Source organism: Neodiprion fabricii, chromosome 3 (genome assembly GCF_021155785.1).
Source record: "Neodiprion fabricii isolate iyNeoFabr1 chromosome 3, iyNeoFabr1.1, whole genome shotgun sequence".
Taxonomy (NCBI): Eukaryota; Metazoa; Arthropoda; class Insecta; order Hymenoptera; family Diprionidae; genus Neodiprion; species Neodiprion fabricii.
This window is the reverse complement of record NC_060241.1, coordinates 34,444,461-34,464,876: the sequence shown is the minus strand read 5'-3', so window position 1 is coordinate 34,464,876 and position 20,416 is coordinate 34,444,461. Positions and strand designations below refer to the sequence as shown.

The 20,416-nt window shown below is 41.4% G+C and overlaps 2 protein-coding genes across 3 annotated transcripts; one reads left to right on the top strand and one right to left on the bottom strand.

Annotated features, from left to right (window-relative positions):
• Positions 1 to 596: 596 nt before the first annotated feature.
• Positions 597 to 9,914, bottom strand: LOC124177749 (fatty acid-binding protein, muscle). Of its 2 annotated transcripts, none has more exons than XM_046560514.1 (3): positions 9,750 to 9,914; positions 1,630 to 1,901; positions 597 to 1,169 (listed from the first exon to the last, which is right to left on the bottom strand). In XM_046560514.1, exons 1-3 carry the CDS (start codon positions 9,820 to 9,822, stop codon positions 1,116 to 1,118), a joined length of 399 nt encoding a protein of 132 aa, XP_046416470.1. In that variant the 5' UTR covers positions 9,823 to 9,914; the 3' UTR covers positions 597 to 1,115. The 2 variants fall into 2 exon arrangements, with proteins under 2 accessions (XP_046416470.1, XP_046416468.1); XM_046560512.1 differs by lacking the exon at positions 9,750 to 9,914 and adding an exon at positions 3,384 to 3,547.
• A 5,633-nt stretch (positions 9,915 to 15,547) lies between these two features.
• LOC124178023 lies at positions 15,548 to 17,761 on the top strand. Its single transcript, XM_046561088.1, has 3 exons — positions 15,548 to 15,954; positions 16,680 to 16,839; positions 16,937 to 17,761. Exons 1-3 carry the CDS (start codon positions 15,783 to 15,785, stop codon positions 17,322 to 17,324), a joined length of 720 nt encoding a protein of 239 aa, XP_046417044.1. The 5' UTR covers positions 15,548 to 15,782; the 3' UTR covers positions 17,325 to 17,761.
• Positions 17,762 to 20,416: the final 2,655 nt, after the last annotated feature.

Genomic DNA, 20,416 nt, shown 5'->3' with positions numbered 1-20,416 from the left:
CCTAGACTTCTTTCTGATAATTTTGGAACCCAAAACATTTCGTTGTACAATCAGAAGCGATTCAGGTGGACCTATCTGGACTACTTGAATTCCACGAAATTCAAAAATGGCACGTAATATAGAACATAGTGCGATCAACAGCTGAGAAAATACACAAAAACTTTTCGACTTTCGACTGTAACTCTTGATCCGCTTATCGCAGCGACATTAGACTATGCGCGGAAGATTTCTGTTGCAAAATAACGATCACACGGAGTATCAGTTGAGAAAATACGAAGTACGTTCGTTTTTTCAATATCTACATATATCAGCTAGACGGTTTCAAAATTTGTACGTCACCAACCGTTACATTACAAAATTCCCCATTCTACCAGCTGATCTTTCACCTGAGTCATATTTTTCACGTTTATAATCCCAATAACAATCCTAGTAACGCCCAATTCAAATTATTGCTTCCGCTAAGCTACTGGATATTTATAACGAAGTTTGCGTACGGACTCGCCTCATTTCATGGCAACCTTGAACTTCCTCAGCTCTTCGGGAGTTTGTAATAAGATAAAGAGAATCACACTTTGCACTAAAAGAATTATTTCATAATTTTTGAAATATGCGTCATGTATTATGTTAGATACCGTATTTGTACAATCTTTGAAAATACAGTTGAATGTCGTAAGTTAAAAAGAAATGTTATATACAACAATAAACGGGGTCAAGAGGTTGTTGCATACATAGGAATAATAATTATACGCAAACATTTTTAAATAATAAACTTTATTTGATAAAGTTCGCTTTGGAACGTTTCGATTAGTACGATAGGAAAATTAGAAAAATATCAAACTCTCGAAATCAACATATACAAACGGGAATTCATAATTATGTATCGAATGTGTACGATTGCTGTATCACAATTTCGGTGACGATAGTTTTGAATTACATTCTTTCGTTAATGACTAAGACGTCGTGACGATAAACTTATATGATGATGCCTTGAGATGTATCTTGTAGTATTTTTCAAATACTATGTAAACGCGTATCGATGATTAGTTTTTGTGAAAACGAAGAAATGGGCAAACTCTCGGCACTTTTTGGAAATTATATCCACCGGATGATTCATCTTATTCTTGAACTTTGTACACTCTTGTACAGACGATGTCGCCCAGCTTCATGACCTGAAACAATAAAAAGTTCCTATAAGCACAAAGTCTCACGCAATTGTAAATAATAAAGACTCGCCCAGAATTTTACGATGAAACTAATAAATCGAGTCTTGAGTACGGCAGATTAATTGCAACGAACCTTGCCGGACGGTTCGCGTTATACCGTTTAAAAATAGCATCACTGACGATTGAGTCAGCGGTTACGTTAACAAGCAATAGTTTATTTCGTACTTAGTTTATGCCCGTAAAGTGACTCTGTCACGCAAGAGTAACATCACAGTGCGCAGCGTGTCAAAGTCCGTACAAGACTTGATCCGGACTAACAATGCAACGAATTTCCTCTCCGCTGCGTTATTGTGCAAGCTTATTGCGGCTACCGTAGAAAAAAAAATGTCCCCCGATGTGGAAACAATTACTGATGCAGATAACACTTAGGCGAATGCAATAACAGCGTTATAGGTATGACACTTACAGCCTTCATCTCCGTCGGCGTGAATTCTCGCTCGATTATGGTCTCCTTGTCTCCCTTCTGAACTTGAATGAATTTATTTCCTTCGCGGGTCATAACAGTCTTCACTTGACGACCGTCCAATGTCTCCTCGTCGAATTCTTCACCCAGCTTGAATTTGATCTCAGAGTTCTTGAAGGTGCTGGTCGTCTTCAAGACGAACTCGCCGTTGTTTTCGGTCAACTCGACCGTCGGGCTGATGCTGTTTCCCATCTTCCGGGTCACAAGACCGACTCCTGTTAAATCGGAATACAAAACGTGTATTGGTATTAGCGCTGTACCGCTTCTTTCCTTTTTTCTTTATCATACGAAAGCGATCGTGATTCCTGTTCTAATATGATTTCGTATACTACAAAATTAATTGTTTTTTTTTTTTTTACAATATATGTCTGGAAACTGAACGAGTTGTAATGAAATGTGGAAATTCTGAAACGAAATGCACTGCAATTATATGATCCGCACGATGAATTTCATGCAAGCTGTTCATTCTGATAATACGTCAAAACTTGTGATAAAATTGCTCCTGAAAAGAGGTTCAGACGAAAAAAAATAATGTTTGTTTAGGCGAATGCGGCTGCCAGTTGGTAATTTGCCCGCATAAAAAAAGACGAGACGTATCAAATATCGTCGAGACCAACATTCGTTGATAAAAACCGCAGGCGGCCGACGCAGTCGAACGAGTTGAACAGACGTGAAACACGTTACACAGTGATAATGAAGCATTTACAACATCTCACAAACTTCGCGTGGCATAAATTGACCCGGTCCAGGAACAATATTGACAGAATGATTCTTGGTGGTAGTTTTTTTTTTTTGCTATCTCCTATAATCCGCGACCGGAGTTCAAGAGGTCTGTTTGCTCGATCGCATCCAAGTTTAGAATGGGTATTAACGCAGATAAACAAGTATTTCAATCACTTTGAGCTCATTCAGTCAAAGCTTCGATGCCTGACAAACACAATTCATAGCTACACACTCGTAAGCTCTGAATGTAAATGCCAATGAGAATCTAGGGCGTGATTATTGCGAATATAACCGATGATTGTATGTAGATGACATAACAACGCTTCGAATCATATCGTATGCGAAACAACGTCCGTCTATATTTATCATATTTAACCGATTGTAATTCAGGACGACCCCGGCAATCTATACTAATATAGTGATCGAAGAAGAAAAACTGGTGGAACCATTACTTATATCTGGTTGTCGGTTCTTTACTCCATTCTCTTTACTTTGACAACAACCATTAACTCCGTTTAATGAAACGTAAATCCAGCCCCCTACACGCTTCACGATCTCCCGGTAGAACAATTTGCAATGATTATAAAAAAAATTAAATTTTTGTACCTCTGGATCATCCGGATACCGAAGGCTTCACATAATTTCTGCATTACACGTAGATAACTCATGCGATACGCGTACGAACTAACGAGTGATTGAACATTTTTCACAAGTCTATGCTTCCAAGAGAATGACTGATAAGTTTTGCAAAACAATTGCAAAGCATAGGTAGAGGTCAGAGATCACACGAGAGCTCATAATACGATTTTCTAGTCTCTACCAACTACAACAAATAGTTGGATGCTAAATTGTGCAAATCAGAGCACCAAATAGCCGAATAATTTATTACAGATTCGACACCGGATGAATCGTAATAATTTAGTTCTGAATGTACATATCCTTAACCGACGAAGTTCGAAAAAAATGAGACTTACCGATAGCCTTCATGTACTCGTCAAAATTTTCGGACTTGTCGAGCTTGTATTTCTTTCCTATGAATGCGTCTGCCATTTCGGATTTGTAAGATTCGACTTGATCTGAGGTAGGACTCTGAAAATTTTCACAGCTGCAAAGCTTGAGTAAGACTGACTTCTGACGAGCCGGTCAACCGAGCTTTATAGGACTCCTCTAATCGACAAAATATTTTTCTCCTGACACCGATAGAGATGCTCTCACCATTCATTGGTCCGCAAGGATTCGGTCGAGCCAATCAGAGACTGATCGATAGAGGCTAGAGGAGGAGGAATAATGGTATCGATGAAGTTTGACCCTCTGCTGTACACGCGCCTCGGCTTGTGTACCTATACATATTCAATAACACTTTACGCCTGTAAGGTGTACGTATGTACATTATCCGTGATCAAGCTGGTATACAACTGAAACCTCTTCAGTGCAAGGTACAACAATTATTTTATTGAATTTCGAGTAACTGCGAATAGTTCAACGAACAGTATCAAATCTAACTTTCAACGAATGCAGACACTCAGCGTCAAACGACAAAGTAGATTAGCGAGCACGTTATGTTTCCAACAATTCACAGAACCGTCAAACTTGTAACGTTTACATTTTTTGAAAATGACGTGCAGTATTATCGACGAATCGAATTGGAATTCCCCATTCATTTGAAACCCCTGGTATTTCAGTCAGTCTGCAATTACAGGCGTGTGTTTAAATTAAACGCACAGAAACGATATTGTGCAAAATACGTTAGTTGCATGCTTTAATTATATCCATTACGATTACAAGCTGACAGGTTAACTCTCTCGAGTTCTTCGAACGAACTAATGCACGCGTTTATAATAAACGAACCGATGCTTTTGTCAGAGCTCATACATACTGGGGCATTTACACATCCACAGCATAAACTTGGAACGTTGCGATTGCGGCAACGCGAGGCGATAAATTGTAAAACAGAATCGTTTTCCCTGCGATTATAGAAGAAAACAATTACAACGGAAATTGATTACAGATTCCGGTCGTTCGTAGAATCGCAGTGGGAAATTATTCGTGAATAGGCTTAATTATGTATTGAAAAGACTATACGGCGCATCCGATACCAAAAATTATATTTTATGCCGAGCTTGTCACATAAATGAGGTACAACGCGTCAGACGGGTTAGTCAAAATTGTACAAAAACGTATTTACAAAAGCTATTCGTTTTTCTTACCGAACAAGTTCTACAGGACAATGAGTTAACAAACTTGTTTGACTATGGAGTATAGTTTGCTCACAGACGACGTGGGCGGTAAGTAGGTTGGAATTTTTGTTTATTTAAAGGGTTGAAGGGTCGGATGGCCTCAGACATTCATCGTGAAGCCATGCGCATAAACCGGTTACACTTGCCTCAGGCTAACAGGGTGAAATGAGTCTTCAAAAAAAAATATACAAATCATTCTGACAGATATTTCGGTATAATATAGAAGAAAGAAAAAAGAAATGTATAATACAGAGATTATACACATCCGACAAAAATTGTAAGTATTCGCGTGCTGATAAATTTGTGATGAAAATTTTTGTAAGCATCTACGTGTCACCATGACGGTAAGATATATTGCGCTGGATACAAAAATCATAATAAGTATATAGTAATTTTAGCATTCATGGGGGTCATAAATAAGGTCGATAAGATATCAGAGCAAATTTATTTTCACTAAAGTATCTCAGTCAAGATCGAACCTGTTTGAGCGATCGGCTTACTGACCTGCGAGGAAGTGGTTTTGTAAAAAATTAATAACAGTACGATGGATCGGTTCGTTAGCTAAAATGTAAAACAGTGTGACGAACATACATTATCAGTAAAAACGAACTCCATCATATCAATGCCTGAATCCGAAGCATTAATCTTTATCCGAATCCGCTGTAACATTTTCTTCTCGGATTATAAATATAGAAAGATAAATTCTGTTATCAAAGTTCTTAATTTGTATCTTTTGGACTCATTATCTCTCAAAAGTTGTGGCCATTTGAGATAAGACCGTGCAGTGCAATGCACAAACAGAATTTGGTATCCAAACTTTGATCGGATTGACAATGATTTATGTCATCTTGCCTAATGGGTTCTAATTAGAATACAATTCCAGTATCTATAAGATATAATTTATGAAAAGTAATATATGTATACGGATCTGACGGATTTCGGACCTTTGCAAATAAGAGTTGACAGTAATTGATGAGGATTACTGTAAACGAATCCCACTGCAGTATTTCATCTTCCCGCACCAACGAAATGAACTACAGACCCTAAATAAAGTCTTCCGGCAAAGTCCGATCTTGGATATTTTATCTAAACGCAACTCGGTGATTAGTTGAAAAAGAGAAAAAAAAAAGAAAATAGATGTAAAAAAAGTAAGTAAAGCCGACTGATTAGAGAAATCCGATAAACACCATTGCGCAAGAATGATAGTTATATCATCGCGATGGGGAACGAAGCTCATTGTGCTTAACAAGCTTTGCTTCTCTTATCCGAAATGAAAAATCGATTACTATAACCTACCCCAGGGAAATAAAAGCGACAAACTTCTCTAATTCTAAGCTCTAATAACGACACACTACTCTACTTCAAATTCTTCATATTTCGCCGATTGCTCATTCACATAAATGACAAGTTCCGCACGAAAGGCACTAACTAGCTACAAACGTTCTACAACCACAGCTAATAATCAGCAATTCAGAAATCATGCTAATTCGACTGCGGTCTGCATTGTAAAAATAAATCTATACAAAGTAATTAAAATTATAAGTATAAGTAAATGAATCTGCTTGTTTCTATGGTCAGCAGATGTGAAACTTTACACGAAATTTCTTTCCATTGATGCAAATAATAACTTATACCATCAAAATTACAGATCTGACTACTTTTATTAATTTATGCATAACTTTTTTTCATTCGAATACCGTTTGACTCGCATCTGTCTACGTAATGCATAAAAGTTGATGACGGTATGACCAAGAGAGTGGCTAAATATAGAAAGAAATCGTGTGTAGTAACACACATTGTTCAACTCATTTTCGACATATTTATATGTATATAAAGCCATGTACCAGCAACAAGATAGAACCCCATTGATTTGCGTCGGGACCTTGCGATCCGATACGAGACAGATTTATGGTAATAGGTACAACAGGCTGCGGAGGTGAGAACAGCTAAAGAAGTGATACCCTGGTCTTAGGTCGTTCTGAGGTTCTCAAGTTACGAGCATCCAGCTCCTTCGGTTACATTGTTCCAGATACCGGTTTGCGGTTTTTCTCATTTCTTTTCCATCTTTCAACACGTTTTTAACGATTTCCTGAAATACTCGTCCTTGGCATTTCTCAACGTTGTTACCGAGAATTATGCTTATCGCGTTATCGTTCCAAGAGCTTTTACCGACCAGAAATTGGCAAGATCCGAAATTCGATAAAGATAACACAAGAATCCCTACAGACGCGTTGTTCTTTTTCTCGGATCTGTCGCACCACGCACCAGCTAACTTCATTCAGCTATTAGCTGAAAAAACTCACCGAGTCAAAGTCTAAGGCGTTAACGAATTCACATCGACCTATGAACGGCTCGTGATAACTATTCTAAACTGCGAAAGATTTACAATCAAATGCACATTATAGTTACAACGGTGGATATACGCGAGTAAAAAAGGATTGTATAAAATAAACAAACAAATTTTGTATAACAATTATTCAAACGCGTCAAACAATTCTTTACCACTTTTTTTGTTGAGAATATCGAATTTTTTTACCGCACAAGCTACTCAACAATTGATCTTCTTCGTTCATTGCCGTTCACGCATGTAACGAAGCGGAATGGGACACCGTGCAGGCGATGCTTGCATTAATAAGGCCCAGGATATCTGAGTAGGTAGGTAAAAGCCACAGCTCTACATACTGCCGTGTAACATGAAAGAGATAGTATTCTCCGGTATCACGATGCTTGATACCATACCACAGGGGGGATATGCTGCGAGCATCGCGACGAGACGACGGGCCCGCATTTAGTCCCACTGGATGTGCACTCGCCACACGATTGCCGCTTATTAGTCTACATTGGAATATAAATTCAGGGACTAAATTGGGCCTCAATTGGTCTGTCTGTCGGGCGGTCGGGCGATCGACGAACGTCGAAGAGTCGGATGCACGTCTTCACGGTCGGTGCTAAGTCAATGCATCCATCCCGATTAATCTAAACGAATGAAAATTGATTATTTCATTGGATATTCGGGGCGCGGTCTTGGGCTTGCGATACTTTCTCGTACGTTCCATTATCGCATTCCCCGCGGTGTTAGCTTCACATGGATTATACATTTATTGGAAGAAAAAAATTGGAACTTTCAAAATTAGAACCTGGTTGGAAATATTGTCGATTAATTAATTAATTCAACTGCCGTTAATGGCAGCCTTTTCATGAGAGGTGAAAATTTGCGGCAATATTTGTCTATATCTTCTGAATTGACTCGCGGTGACAACGTTCAGAGTTTTTATCATACACGTTATCTCGCATGTCTGTCTCGAATTGAAACATACACCAGCAGAAGAGGTGTACCAATAATTGATATAAATCGTCACGGAAGCGTAAAAATTCGATATAGCAGCCATTCAGGTGAACGCCAGTAAGTCTCGTTGACATTGTGGTGTACGAAAAGAAAAATTAACATGTGAACAAGCGTTGGAGTTCGCATGGTCGAAAAATGTCGAAACTGTAGGAAGCCACGCGAACATTGAACTTATATTTTGTAGCAACCGTACGTACAACGCGACGCAATGTTCTTATCGCACCCAAAATATGTTTTCTGATAACTGGTCCGAAGTTTACAGAATGCAAAATAATATAAAGCTGAAAATCTGGAGAGTTTGAAAAAGCTGAGACGATCTGATTATTTGGTCGACGATGAGACGAGCCGTTAACTGACCGGCAAGCCTGATTGTCTTCATTACGTATTCCGTGAGTCAAGGTTGAGAAGTTGGGAATCGACTACAGTAGCGTCATCTAGAACGGAGGCGTAGAACCGTAACACCGAATCTTGAGATATCTGATACGACGACAGATTTTCGATGACAATGTAGGTGATAGTGGGAAACGGGTTCCTCGACATTCCGAAAGAAAAATCTGTATACGCAGCTTCATATCGGCATCACTAATGATCACAACAAGGTTCCGTTAGAAGATGGACCGTTTGACCCCTGGCGCAAGTATTCCGACGATGCGTTGGAAACACATTCGTCCATAAATCATAATGATTTTAAACTGCAGCCACTGTGGTTACAAACACCTGTTACGCTGTTATCCCATTTCGTTTTGTCTCGGGTATTCACAGAAGGTCTTCCTCGCGATTTATCTTCACCTCTATATCGCTCTTCCGCAGTAGACCATTAGGGCGCGGAGAAGTTATTCTCGGCGTAAAGAAAGAATGTCCGAGTCACGTTGTGGCGGTGGGCAGAGAAGCAGAGATTGAGGAAATAAAAATAAAAAATGGTAAGACGTTGGGAATGCTTCGTGTTTCATACTTTACAGCGTAACGGAAACATGTCATTTTTTCATGCTTCAAACGCGCATTATCGCAAGTACTGTGCACGCATGTACCAGGCATACATTGTCACGATCGAATGATGAATGTTCCCTCGACCAATTACCGTGCGGGAATCGCCGCATTTCTCATCGCGATAACGAGTTTCGATTATTATCTAGATCCGCGAGTGTGAATCACGATCTCAGAACAGGTGACTTCTCACGACGGATTAATTATCGTCCAAGTACCCCGATTTTGATACCGGTGGTTTGAGATAACATAAAAGCCGTCAGTCGTTATTATATGACCAATTGAACCGGAGTCCACAGGTGATTGATATTTTGAAGGAGCGTTTTATCTATATGTATAGACACGTAGGTACTTCGCTCGATACGATTGTATGGCAGCTACGATACCCGGCCAATTTTCTTTGCAAGGAGAGAAATGAATCTACCCGGTATATGCAGTGTGAAACACGCCTTAACCGTAGTACATAATATTATCTCGAATTTAAAGAGGTTTCTCAAGCATAAAAAAGGGTGTAATGGAAAAATTTTTTTTTTTTCTTTTGTTGCATTTCCATTGGGCTGCCCAACTGCCGGAGTATACCGGGGGAAAAAAACTGATCCCGAAAATACTTGACAAATAAACGTTGATGCTACAACCAGGATATTTGGTTATTAGTAACAGTTTCATGATGTTTCGAAGGACCAATTCCGCTACTCCGCATCGAATATTAAACTATACGTATGTATAAATATAAGAAGGAGATACGATCGCGATAAATTTAATCATATACATACCCAAACCCTTCATAAATTCCTCAAAGTTTTCGCTGCTGCTGAGCTTGTACTTCTTGCCGTAAAAATCAGCCATTGTATCGTTTGTACGTATTAACGAAGCTTCTTGAACCTTGTCAGAGAATATAAACACGAGCTGTACTGGTTTCTCGCCGGCGAGCAACTGATCGAGGAAAATGTCCCGCAACCTTTCGAGAGAGAGAATATAGAGCCGGCTTTATCCCCGCCAACTTCCGCGCACAATGGGCATCGCGCAACACGAGAGGCGCTTTCCCATTGGTTAAAAAATATCCCGCGTTCAGGAGCAGCCAATTAAGTGATAGTTCGGTTTTTAAATTGGTTCGAATTCGTTTGCCTCTGCGACTGTACGTAACCGAAGCAAATTTTCGAGTCAATTAGAAAACAATATGACGATGCAACGGCACAGAGCTTTCGTCGCCTCTCCCAGACTGAAACTCTGAAATCGTCAGACGTATTCTTTGTGGTCACGGCTGATCTTCCTGATTAGTTCTTAGAATAGTAAGAATAGTCTGCTATCGGACAAAGACCGATAATTGGTATAATACAATCCGTCCGAGTACGTCCGCCAAAGACCGTAATGAATCATAGTTCGACTATTAGGTATGCGGGCACTCAGAAACGACGTTTCTTTTTACTGACGAAAGTAGCACTTTGTATAATTCTTTACATCCTGAATAAAGTTGGCGAGTTTGATTTCAGATCGACGTTACGATCAGTTAAGCGGTAAGAAAAAAGGTACAGAAGGAAAAAAGGAATAGTTTCAATTCCACTTCGAGGAACGAATACGATTCTCGACCGAGAAAAAAGAATTTTGATATCGACATCGACGTGCAGTAGGCCGAGAGGTTTCCTGAAGTAATTACGATCGTGTTACCGGCGTGAATCGCAAGCATCCGAAGCCAGGTTTGGGTCTGATTGTAATACAGGAAGTCGCAGGAGACGAGGGGAAATCTCGCGTTCTGCGCGAGTTTGCGCTTTTAACGGTACTCATTCTCAGGCAGACGTGGGGGGAAAAATGTGTCGGGAGATGGACCTGCAGCATCCCGAGCACCGAGCGTAGGACGAATAGAGGAAGAAACCGAGGGGTGAAGGCGAAGGAGGGGAATCCGCCCGTGGCTGCAATTCACGTGGATCCCAGCCGCGGCGAGACGACCGACCGTCGGGTAAAGAGATCAATATAGAAGAGACGCAGGATCGCTGATCACGCCACACTCCCGCACACGCGCATTGCATGGGTTCCTCCTTGCTCCTGACATCCCGCTCTTTATTGGGTGAGGAAATGGTGGGCCGACTGCTTCTCGATCGGACAAAATTAAGAGACCTGAAGTTAGTGACGTTGAAGTAAGGAAACATCGGGGAAAGAGTCATGAGTTTGCAATTTCGGAATGATTATCAAGGAGTTGAATTTACAAAATATGAGCACGTTTTGTTTGTTAATGTTTACTAAATTTTAGACAATCTGAAAGTTGTGACGCTAACGATTTTTCGTAATCATTCGTCGTTACGGTAACGTTACTACCTTCAACCTCGTAGAAAATTCGTTCATGTGTTATACACGTATGCCTATCTTTGAGAGTGTAATAATAAAATGAAGTAAACGTAAATGATTCAAATTCCAAACTATGTGTGTACGTATTTTAGGGCGGTTCAGAAAACGGTATCTTCTAGATTTCGCATTTCTCCGAGATCCTTACACTCTTTTAACTAAAAAATAGCTTACGCGAAAGGGTTGGGCTGAAAATTTGTTTTTACTACTGCCTCAACGAAGTTGAAATTTCGAAAAAAGGCTACTTTCGGGAATTTCAAAATTGAGATATCCTAACATCCTTCGATGGCTACGTTTTGTATCTCGAAACAAAAGTTTTTGTAAAATCTGAGATGCGTTCGTTTTTTTTTGTTTAGTATCGAAAACTTCACGTTGAAATTCGTAAAAACAAATTTTATCAACTATCAAATATTAAAAATTTCAACAGATTTTTCAGTACTCAAAAAAAAAATCGCATGCGTTCCAGTTTTGTCGGATATGTAAATTTTTCCGAAATTTCAACGTCGTTGAGGCAGCAGTAAAAGAAAATTTTCAACCCAACCCTTTCCTCCAAGTTCTGGAGGAGAAGTTGTACAATTCTAGCGGTTGCTACGCGTGTCGAGCAAAATGAGTAAGTTTAAATGAGTAAGTGACCAACCCTAAATTCTGGTGATATATAAATTTGTGTATTATCTCTGAATCGTATCTTATGTATGATTAACGAAAGTCACAGCTCTGTGAATAATTCCTGATTCATTTGGCAACAAATTCGTGAAATTGCGCAGCTCAGAAAGATACGCTCGGCTAAACTTGCGGCGAACTACAACAATCCGGAGGTGGATTTGCTCGCGGAGTCTGTCCGTGCGGAGTAAAAACTTTGTACAAGAGACAGAAAACTCCTGCCGCATGAGCGCGAAAAAACTTGCTCACTAAACTTTTTACAGACAATCCTCGAGTCGATGTTGTAATATACGTGTACGATATTATACGAGCATACTGTAGAATTTTCATATTTTTGATCCCGATTCATCCCACGAATAGTGAACCAAATCTAAAAACAAAAATTTTTCAGACACATGAACTGGAATGATAATCTGAAATTTCTCGGAATTTTGAAATAACTTTTAAATTTTGGCAAATCGCGGAATATTCTTTCGCACACACAAGTACCTTGTTGGAGTTCGATTCTGAATAAGAAACTTTCAATACGTGCCTGAGGATAAATGCCAGACTGTGCATGAATATGGAATTTCAGAATACGAGGTCGGTTCAAGTTTTCCGGTTCGTTGATCCGCAAGGGTTCGTTGATCGAGAATTAACCAGACGTCCAGAAAGGTTCATCCTAATATATCGCAATAATTAGAACCCACACAAACGTTATTCGTAATTGAATTTGTACAGCGGAACTGCGGCGTATTCCGACGTATTATAATTAATACGCCGACTTCCGCCTCTGCGGCCAAGAGTCTGTAGTGTCGAGGATAAAGAACTTCTGACAGCATATGATCTCGACCCCCCCCCATCCCTCCCACACCCTCGTTTTGCTTACATGTGTTACACTACCCAGCCCTAAGATATTATTGAATTTTTTTGAATACTTCGGAGTCCGTTACACCCCATATAGTATTCTTGATTAATAACTTACGCTTTAGTTGTATTTTCTGCAACAACAAATTTTAGTACTTGATCGGTAAGCGCGATTCTTCTGATGATAATGATTATTTTTGTGAAGTTTAAAGAGGTTGGCGCGAATCAAAAATAAGCAATTAGATTTATTACTCATCTAATTATCATATATTCCATATAAGCTGTGATAACTTTTCTAAAAAGACAAGAAAATAAAATATGAAAATTATATGCAAGAACTTGAATACCTATAGATTTTTTAGTTCAAGTTTAGAGTGGTAAAGAATGTGGTACATTGCTCGTTTTCACTCTGTAGTCACTTATTCGAGAAACTCTTATCTATAATATCGCCAAGACTCTTTCTCTTATCACAATGGTTCGGTAAAATATAATTTTTTTTTAAGATTGCATTAATATCGATTTTGATCAACGTGTTTGAATATCGAATTGAATAACGTAAAAAGGTAGAATCGATTTCAGGGAGTTTATAAACCACTAGGCATCTGATCAAAATCAGTCATCTTAGATAGAGTGAAATCGAACGAATTTGGTGGAGTTTTAACGATTTCAAAGTTATTTGTAATGAAGTTAGTTTATAATTTAAATATATTTTTTCTCGTATACTTTCACGAAAATCATCGTATATATCTAGCTTGCGAATGTATTAATTTGGTGAATACCGAGCATGCGAAAATATCGCGATCTGCAGATAACGAAAAAGTATCCAATCTTCGACCCATGCACCAGTCTGTCTAAGTTAAACGGAAATAAGATTAGATTATCAAAATTACTCAAAGATACGATAATCGTTTGGGGTCTGTCAGTTCCGGCCGCGCCGCGGCCCTTGCGGATGGAAAACGGGGCAAGCCGGCTGAACACCCGGTATGCCCGCCCCGAAGGAAGGCCACAGGTACAACTTGGCCGGCGGTTAAAATTGGCTCCGAGAACGTGCGTCCGACGTTTCCGGTAGGCCACCGTCGGCTACAAGCGCGGACATCTGGGAGGCTCGCCGCGTCGCGACGCCTGCCGTAACCGCCGAGTAACTCTGCCACACTCGGCTTTGATCGAGTAGTCCAGTCGGAATATGCTTACATTTGAAATTGGAATTTTTACATGTCACAATTTTCTTTTTTCAATAGTTGGGAGGGATCGCTGGTAGTCCGGTTCCAGAATTTCGTCGAGATTCTGCTATAGCTTTGGCCGCCATCTTGAATTTACGGGGGAATTTGTTTTTGTCAAATAACTCGGCTATTTTCAACTATTCACTAAAAATGATCGGAACTAAACTTGTAGATTCGACTATCTGCATCTCGACAATGTCGTGACAATTTTTTTTTTTTTTTTTATCATCGATATTCGACTAGTTGAATTATAGATTCAAAATGGCGGCCGAAGCTATTGCGGAATCTGGTCGGAATTCTGGATTCAGACTACCAGCGACACCAATTGTACCATCGAAAAATTGCAGTTTCAGATTCTTTTTTGTACGCAGGGACTGAGCTTGAGGTTCGAACCGTCCCGTCCGTCCAGCCGACTTATCGCGAACGGAATATCTCCGCGAGGAATGCCGCTGGCAAATATTGGTTCGCCGCTACGGTGTCGCAGCCTTTTCTTTGGTGTGCGTATATTTCGCCGCCGCGGTGGGTGTGTATTCGCCGGATTGGCCATGCTTGTCTGCCTGCCTCATTCCGCGCTGAACCGGACCGATCCCGACCCGTCGATTTCCTCGGGACAGGTATGAGTCCACGGGTTCTCATCGCGGTGCTAAAAAAAACCCATTCCCAACACTGCACCCGGTATTTCCCTAATACTGCCAAGGAAATTGACAAAGTCATTCCCGATATTAATTGACTACTGCGTCGAGACCGTTTTCAGCGGGTCTTCGATGCTCACTTTCCTAAAAATTTCGTTACTTTTCGAGCAGCCCCGAGACCCGCACTGACATTTCTGCAGGTTCCGTCAAACCGGGCGAGTGTCGCGGTCACGGAAGCGATTCAGAGTGGATTTGACCCTCGTCTCAGTTTTGTTCGATTCCGCGCCATCAGGGATCCGCGATCATTTTCTCTATCCTCCGCAGGGCTGCCGCGCGACCTCCACGTGCAGCGGAACACATGCTTACACGGTATTATTATCAAGGACGTAACGACTCGAGGTGATTTCCGGAAACGAGTAGATACACCCGCTCTCGATCGATACGTTGTATCAATATTAACGAAAATTGTCAAAACTAGCCGTGGTTAAACGTAGTGAGCAAAGGTGAAAGGGGGCGAGATTTCGATAGAATACGTAACAACTTGTACGCGTGCGAGTAATCTACGAAGCAATGCGTCGAAAGGAAATCCGCCAGGCACTGCAGCTCCGACGTGGCCGACGGACGCGAGGCGCACGATTCTTTCCCTTTTTCTCCTCACGCAGCCGGGCGAATAGCGCAGGTGAAAAGGCGAGTCAGCCGACATAATCGGCGCGAGGACGGCGCGCGTCTTCCGCGGAATGAAGGCGTCGGGGCGGAAGCGGCCGGGCGGCGGGGCTGACGGGTTGTAGATGTGGCAACGCCGCTGCGTAGGTTCCGCCGCGTCACGACTCGCAACGCTGAACACGCGCCGCGGGCGGCCGAGTCAAGGCGAGGCGGTTTGTCCGCCGTCCGCAGTCCGCATCGGTGCGCGGAGAGCCGCAGACCCCGTTCAAGCTGCCGATCAGGGGACGAATGCCGGTGCAGGTGCAGTCGTCTCGGGTGTTTTTCTCGCCGCGTGAATCCCGCCAGCCGCGAGCGTAATTGCAGAGAGAGGGAGAGAGCGAGAGAGAGAGAGAGAGGGGGGAAGGGCGCAAGGCGTAAACAAAATACAGACGAGAGGGACGGAGAGACAATGTTCGACACTGAAAAGTTTATCATTGAGATACAGAAGCGGCCGGCTATTTACGACGTTAACTGCGACGAGTATAACGACAGGAATGCTAAGATGGACGCTTGGGACGAAATGTGCCAGGTGATGGTGCCCAATTGGGACGGCTTGACGAACGAGGAGAGAAACACTGAAGGTAGGGTATAAGTATGCAGTATATCCTCCTCGCACCGCACCGTTCGTTCCTTCATCGATCACGCTGCCCGGCCGGCCACTCTGATTATCGTCGTACGGATAATACCGTCTCGAATCAACCACGTGCGTTTCCGGCATAGCTGGTCGTTACGAGCGGAGGAATATTCCGAGATTCCCTCCGATATGTACCCCTTGTTCCGAAATCGACTTATCTATAGCGATGTCACGAGTGTAATGCGGACGAAGAATCGAATTTTAACAATCACGCGATCGTTTTATCAAGCCTGTAAAACCCCGCGACCGCAGCCTGCGTCCGGAGAAAGACGCAGACTGCCGTCGCCGTGGCCGAATGGCCGTGAATCGATAGAAATCAAGGCGCTTTGCTCCACGCCCTCCCCGTTTACCAATCCTCTATTCGCGCCTCGCCATCGACGCTTATAAAACGGACTCCGTGCCCGCTTTGCGGGTAAAATCACCCACCGACCACCGACGGCTTACCGTTGAAAATTGTTCTCGTTCTTGTGTACGCGTCCTCGCAGATGGGCACGGCTGCGGTCTGCGCATGCGCAGCGAACCCCTCGAGCCGATAATTAAGCCGTTTGGCTGGAGAAAGACTGCGAGCTTCGAAGCTGCGACTTGAATTTACACCAATATTTCAATAATTTTCTTGCTACTGGTCTTTACGATGCGGTGGCTGATGAGACATGGGCTGTATTTGTGTTTCAGAGAAGAATTTACGCGGGAAATGGAGGAACATCAGGGATTACTTCATGAAGGAGCTGAAGATGCAACGCTCGCAAAAAGCTGGTCCGGCCGCACGAAAAAGGAAGAAATATATTTACTTCGACCAGTTGTACTTTCTTCTGCCGACCGTCGAGAACAAAAGGTATTTTAATTCCGTGCCGACTTGGCGGTTCTCGTCGTTGAGAGGAATTAGGAGTTGAGATCTTTGTACAAAATGGTTGACTAGTTCGAATTTTCAGAAATCTGGTCAAAAAGGCTTCGCCCCATCACCCGGACAGCGATAGCGAAATGGACAACCCCGTGATCGAGGAATATGATTTTCCGGCCGTGCAACCGAGCACCTCGAGGGAATACAACAACGTGTCGATGAGCATGGGCCAGCCGAAAATGCGGGGTCGATACTCGACGCAGATTTGCGAAACGTCGTTGAACTCGTTCGACAACGATATCCACGACATTTTGTCTTCCCACAGTCAGCCGATGATCCAGGACGAGGATTACGACCGGATGTTTCTCCTTTCGCTTTTGCCGATGATGAAACAAGTCCCCGACGTCAAGAAGCTCGACGTCAGAATACAAATGCAACAAATATTGGCCGCTGCGCTGTACGCGTCTGAGTCAAAATGATACAAGCATTAGGTACCTCTGTGTACGCGCATCGCGGTGGTCGACGAATTGCTCGAATATTTTCATAAGCTGCAGTTTCTGCACCTGAGCAAAGAAATAACTGTTTACGTTCTTAATACGAACGATGTTAAATTACGATCCGTGTTGAGGCGATGTCGTGCTCGGCGACGAAGTCGATTTCAAATTGAAAACAGAGATACCCCGAATTTATTTTTGTTCTCTCATTTGTTGTATGTACAAAGAAATACGAAGCGGGAATGAAAACTAATTTATAATTTTTCTTAAGACTGATTTCAAGTCAGTTACAAAGTATGCACCGTTGCATTACAATTCCGCGATAATTCGCATTGAGATTAATGACGTCAGTTGTATGACGTCAAACGGTTGTTCAAATTCGACTCTTGTAAATAAAGTTCTTTCTAATTTTATTTCTAACACCCATGATGATATTTACTTACGTCTCGCTGTGTCATTTGTACGTCTTTATCTTTTTCTGACATATTGTGTTCGCTTTATTGTAATATGAATCAAGCGGATTTGCCACCATGTGATTAATCATCATCAAGAAACAACTGTTTATACCGATCGCGTAGGATTCCCAAGTATCTGCTCTTTTAACGAGACATTCGATGGAGCTTGAGGTATCCATAGAATAATACGCCCGTAAAAAGTCCTCCGAAACTCTTATGAGAATTCTACACCCGATTAGTACAAGATGTAAATCCCAACTTGACATTGATGATATCGTCAATCGTTGAATATATGTATAATGTTAGGTGTACCAATACTGCATGTTACCTGTATATCAGAACGAAGACAATTTGTTAGACACAATTCCGACGAGAAGAGACAATTCCTATCTCAAATATATATTTTTTGATTACTAAACATCAATTTTTAATTAATTTTCCTACCCGAAATTGATATTAGCGTATGATCTTCATCCCCAAAAAAGATTTTAATAACAGAAGTATTTTAACTGTTAACACTTTCACAGTCATTACAAATTTCGACAGATGAAGCATATTTTGAATTGCCTTTACACAATTAATTCAATCTTGTCGTCGGTATCACAGGTTTACTTTAGTACACTTACGGTAGATACCTTTTTTATCATGGCAAGGTAATATGAAAATTGTGGTTGTCACCGCAAAGATGAAGCTATCTATCTAGTAACTGCGGCAGGCAGATCTGTCGATAAAACAGGAAAAAAATTTTAACATATTTACGGCCTGTTTGAAATTTGACCACAGATTATCGAGATCTGACAGTAAGGATTTGACGAAACTAACTATAAATTGTCAAATTTCGTAGGCATAAATTGATTTTTTCATTTTATGCGAGAAAAGTTTGGATAAACATATCTCGAAGGAGGTTTCGACACGTTTTCGAAAGAGCATTAATTGTTTTTCATACGTCATGACATTTGAATTTTAATCTTTGGATAAATCTATCCTTGCTTGTAAAATAAACCAGAAATAGAAAACGGAAATAGCGATATGACTCTGGGTTTTTATTGCACGACTAGCAGGCAATTTTATTAAAATCCCACTCTGAAATTGAATCTACACCTGAACGAAGTCTGTCGTAAGACTTGGCCGACTTTTAGATCCAAACCGATATTTCACGATCTACGATTGGCAGGTAAGTAGGTGTCACATCAGTTATTACTTTGAATCGTGCATTATTTACAAATCGAATAGAATGTGTAATATTTCGTAAATCTATTTTCAAAACTTGGTGCATCAGTGTTATTTATTGTGGAAAATCGTAGAAATTGAAATAATCATCATCCTCTGCAATTGCTATAGTTGATATTCAATGCTTCTACCGACGCTAGAAAAATTTGCATGAAGAAAGAACGATGAATCTTAAAATATGAAAATCGAGAAAGCCGTCCCGTTTAATTCGGCGCAACTTATGCGATTCATCTTCTACACCAATCGTTGGACGCAATTTCACCGGGAGAAATGAATGCCCATCGATCAATCGACTCACTCGTTCGTTAACAAGCTTTTGGGAATCAGATGATACACCGAGATAGGCACTGCTGCAGACTGCCGACGTATTACTGCCGCGAGTCGAGTCGCTTGATTGGAATTGAACACAGCCTGTCGGTTATCACAGGTTGTGTAATATGTGTACAGGGGAAGGACGTGCACCGCGTATTACGTGGAGTATAGGCCGAGGCATAAGCGTCGTTGGGTAAAGTCGTCGCTGTTCGTTCGGAAACTGTAATTACGTTTTTACGGAAATCGTTTCTAGGCTCCGCGAACCAATTTCCAACCGAGCTTGCAAGGGAGCAGTGACGCGTGCAGACGAAAAGGCGAGGCAAAGCGACGGGGATGAAGGGACGAAAAGAGAGGGAGAAAACGATCAAAAATAGAAATCCAAAAAGAAAGCCAAATAAAAACCTGGCACGAGTCATAAGACCCGGCGAGTCTCGACTCGGGACGGATTTGAAAGGTACATTAACATCAAAAGAGAATATTTGAAAACTTAATTTCTCCGTCCACGACGTAATCTCTGTTTGTGTTTTTCAATTATATACATGTATACTTTATATACTGCGTCGAAACACGGGCACTCGGCAAATCCTTTGGGTTGCACGAATCCACGTATTATATACGAGAAGTTGCCGACCTCCTTTCGGGAAAATTTTCTCTTTACTCGGAGTAAAGAAAAACTTACGTAGAATACTGTACGCGATTTGTTGCAGACCTTGGGATATTAGTTTCTGAAAGAAAACTGCTAATTGGATTTCATGACACTTTCCAGAAAGCAACGATTGCGGTTATATACGTGATATTTTCTGAAATCGCCGTACAGCAAACAAAATGCCCAATTCCATCAGTGTTTAAATTTCCTCATCCTGTATATACTGCAGTTGGGTCGCAACTCTGGCGTATGGAATTGACCATTCAGATAACGATTCTTTCCCAAGAGATATGCGAGAAAAAACAGAAAAGAAAAATAGGCTGTTCGTCAACCCTTCTCACTTCATCTGATATCCGCGGAGACAGACGTCGAGTTCGGTTACCAGACAAATTGCACTTCCCCCATAGAATTCTGTGTAACCGTACAACTTTGGA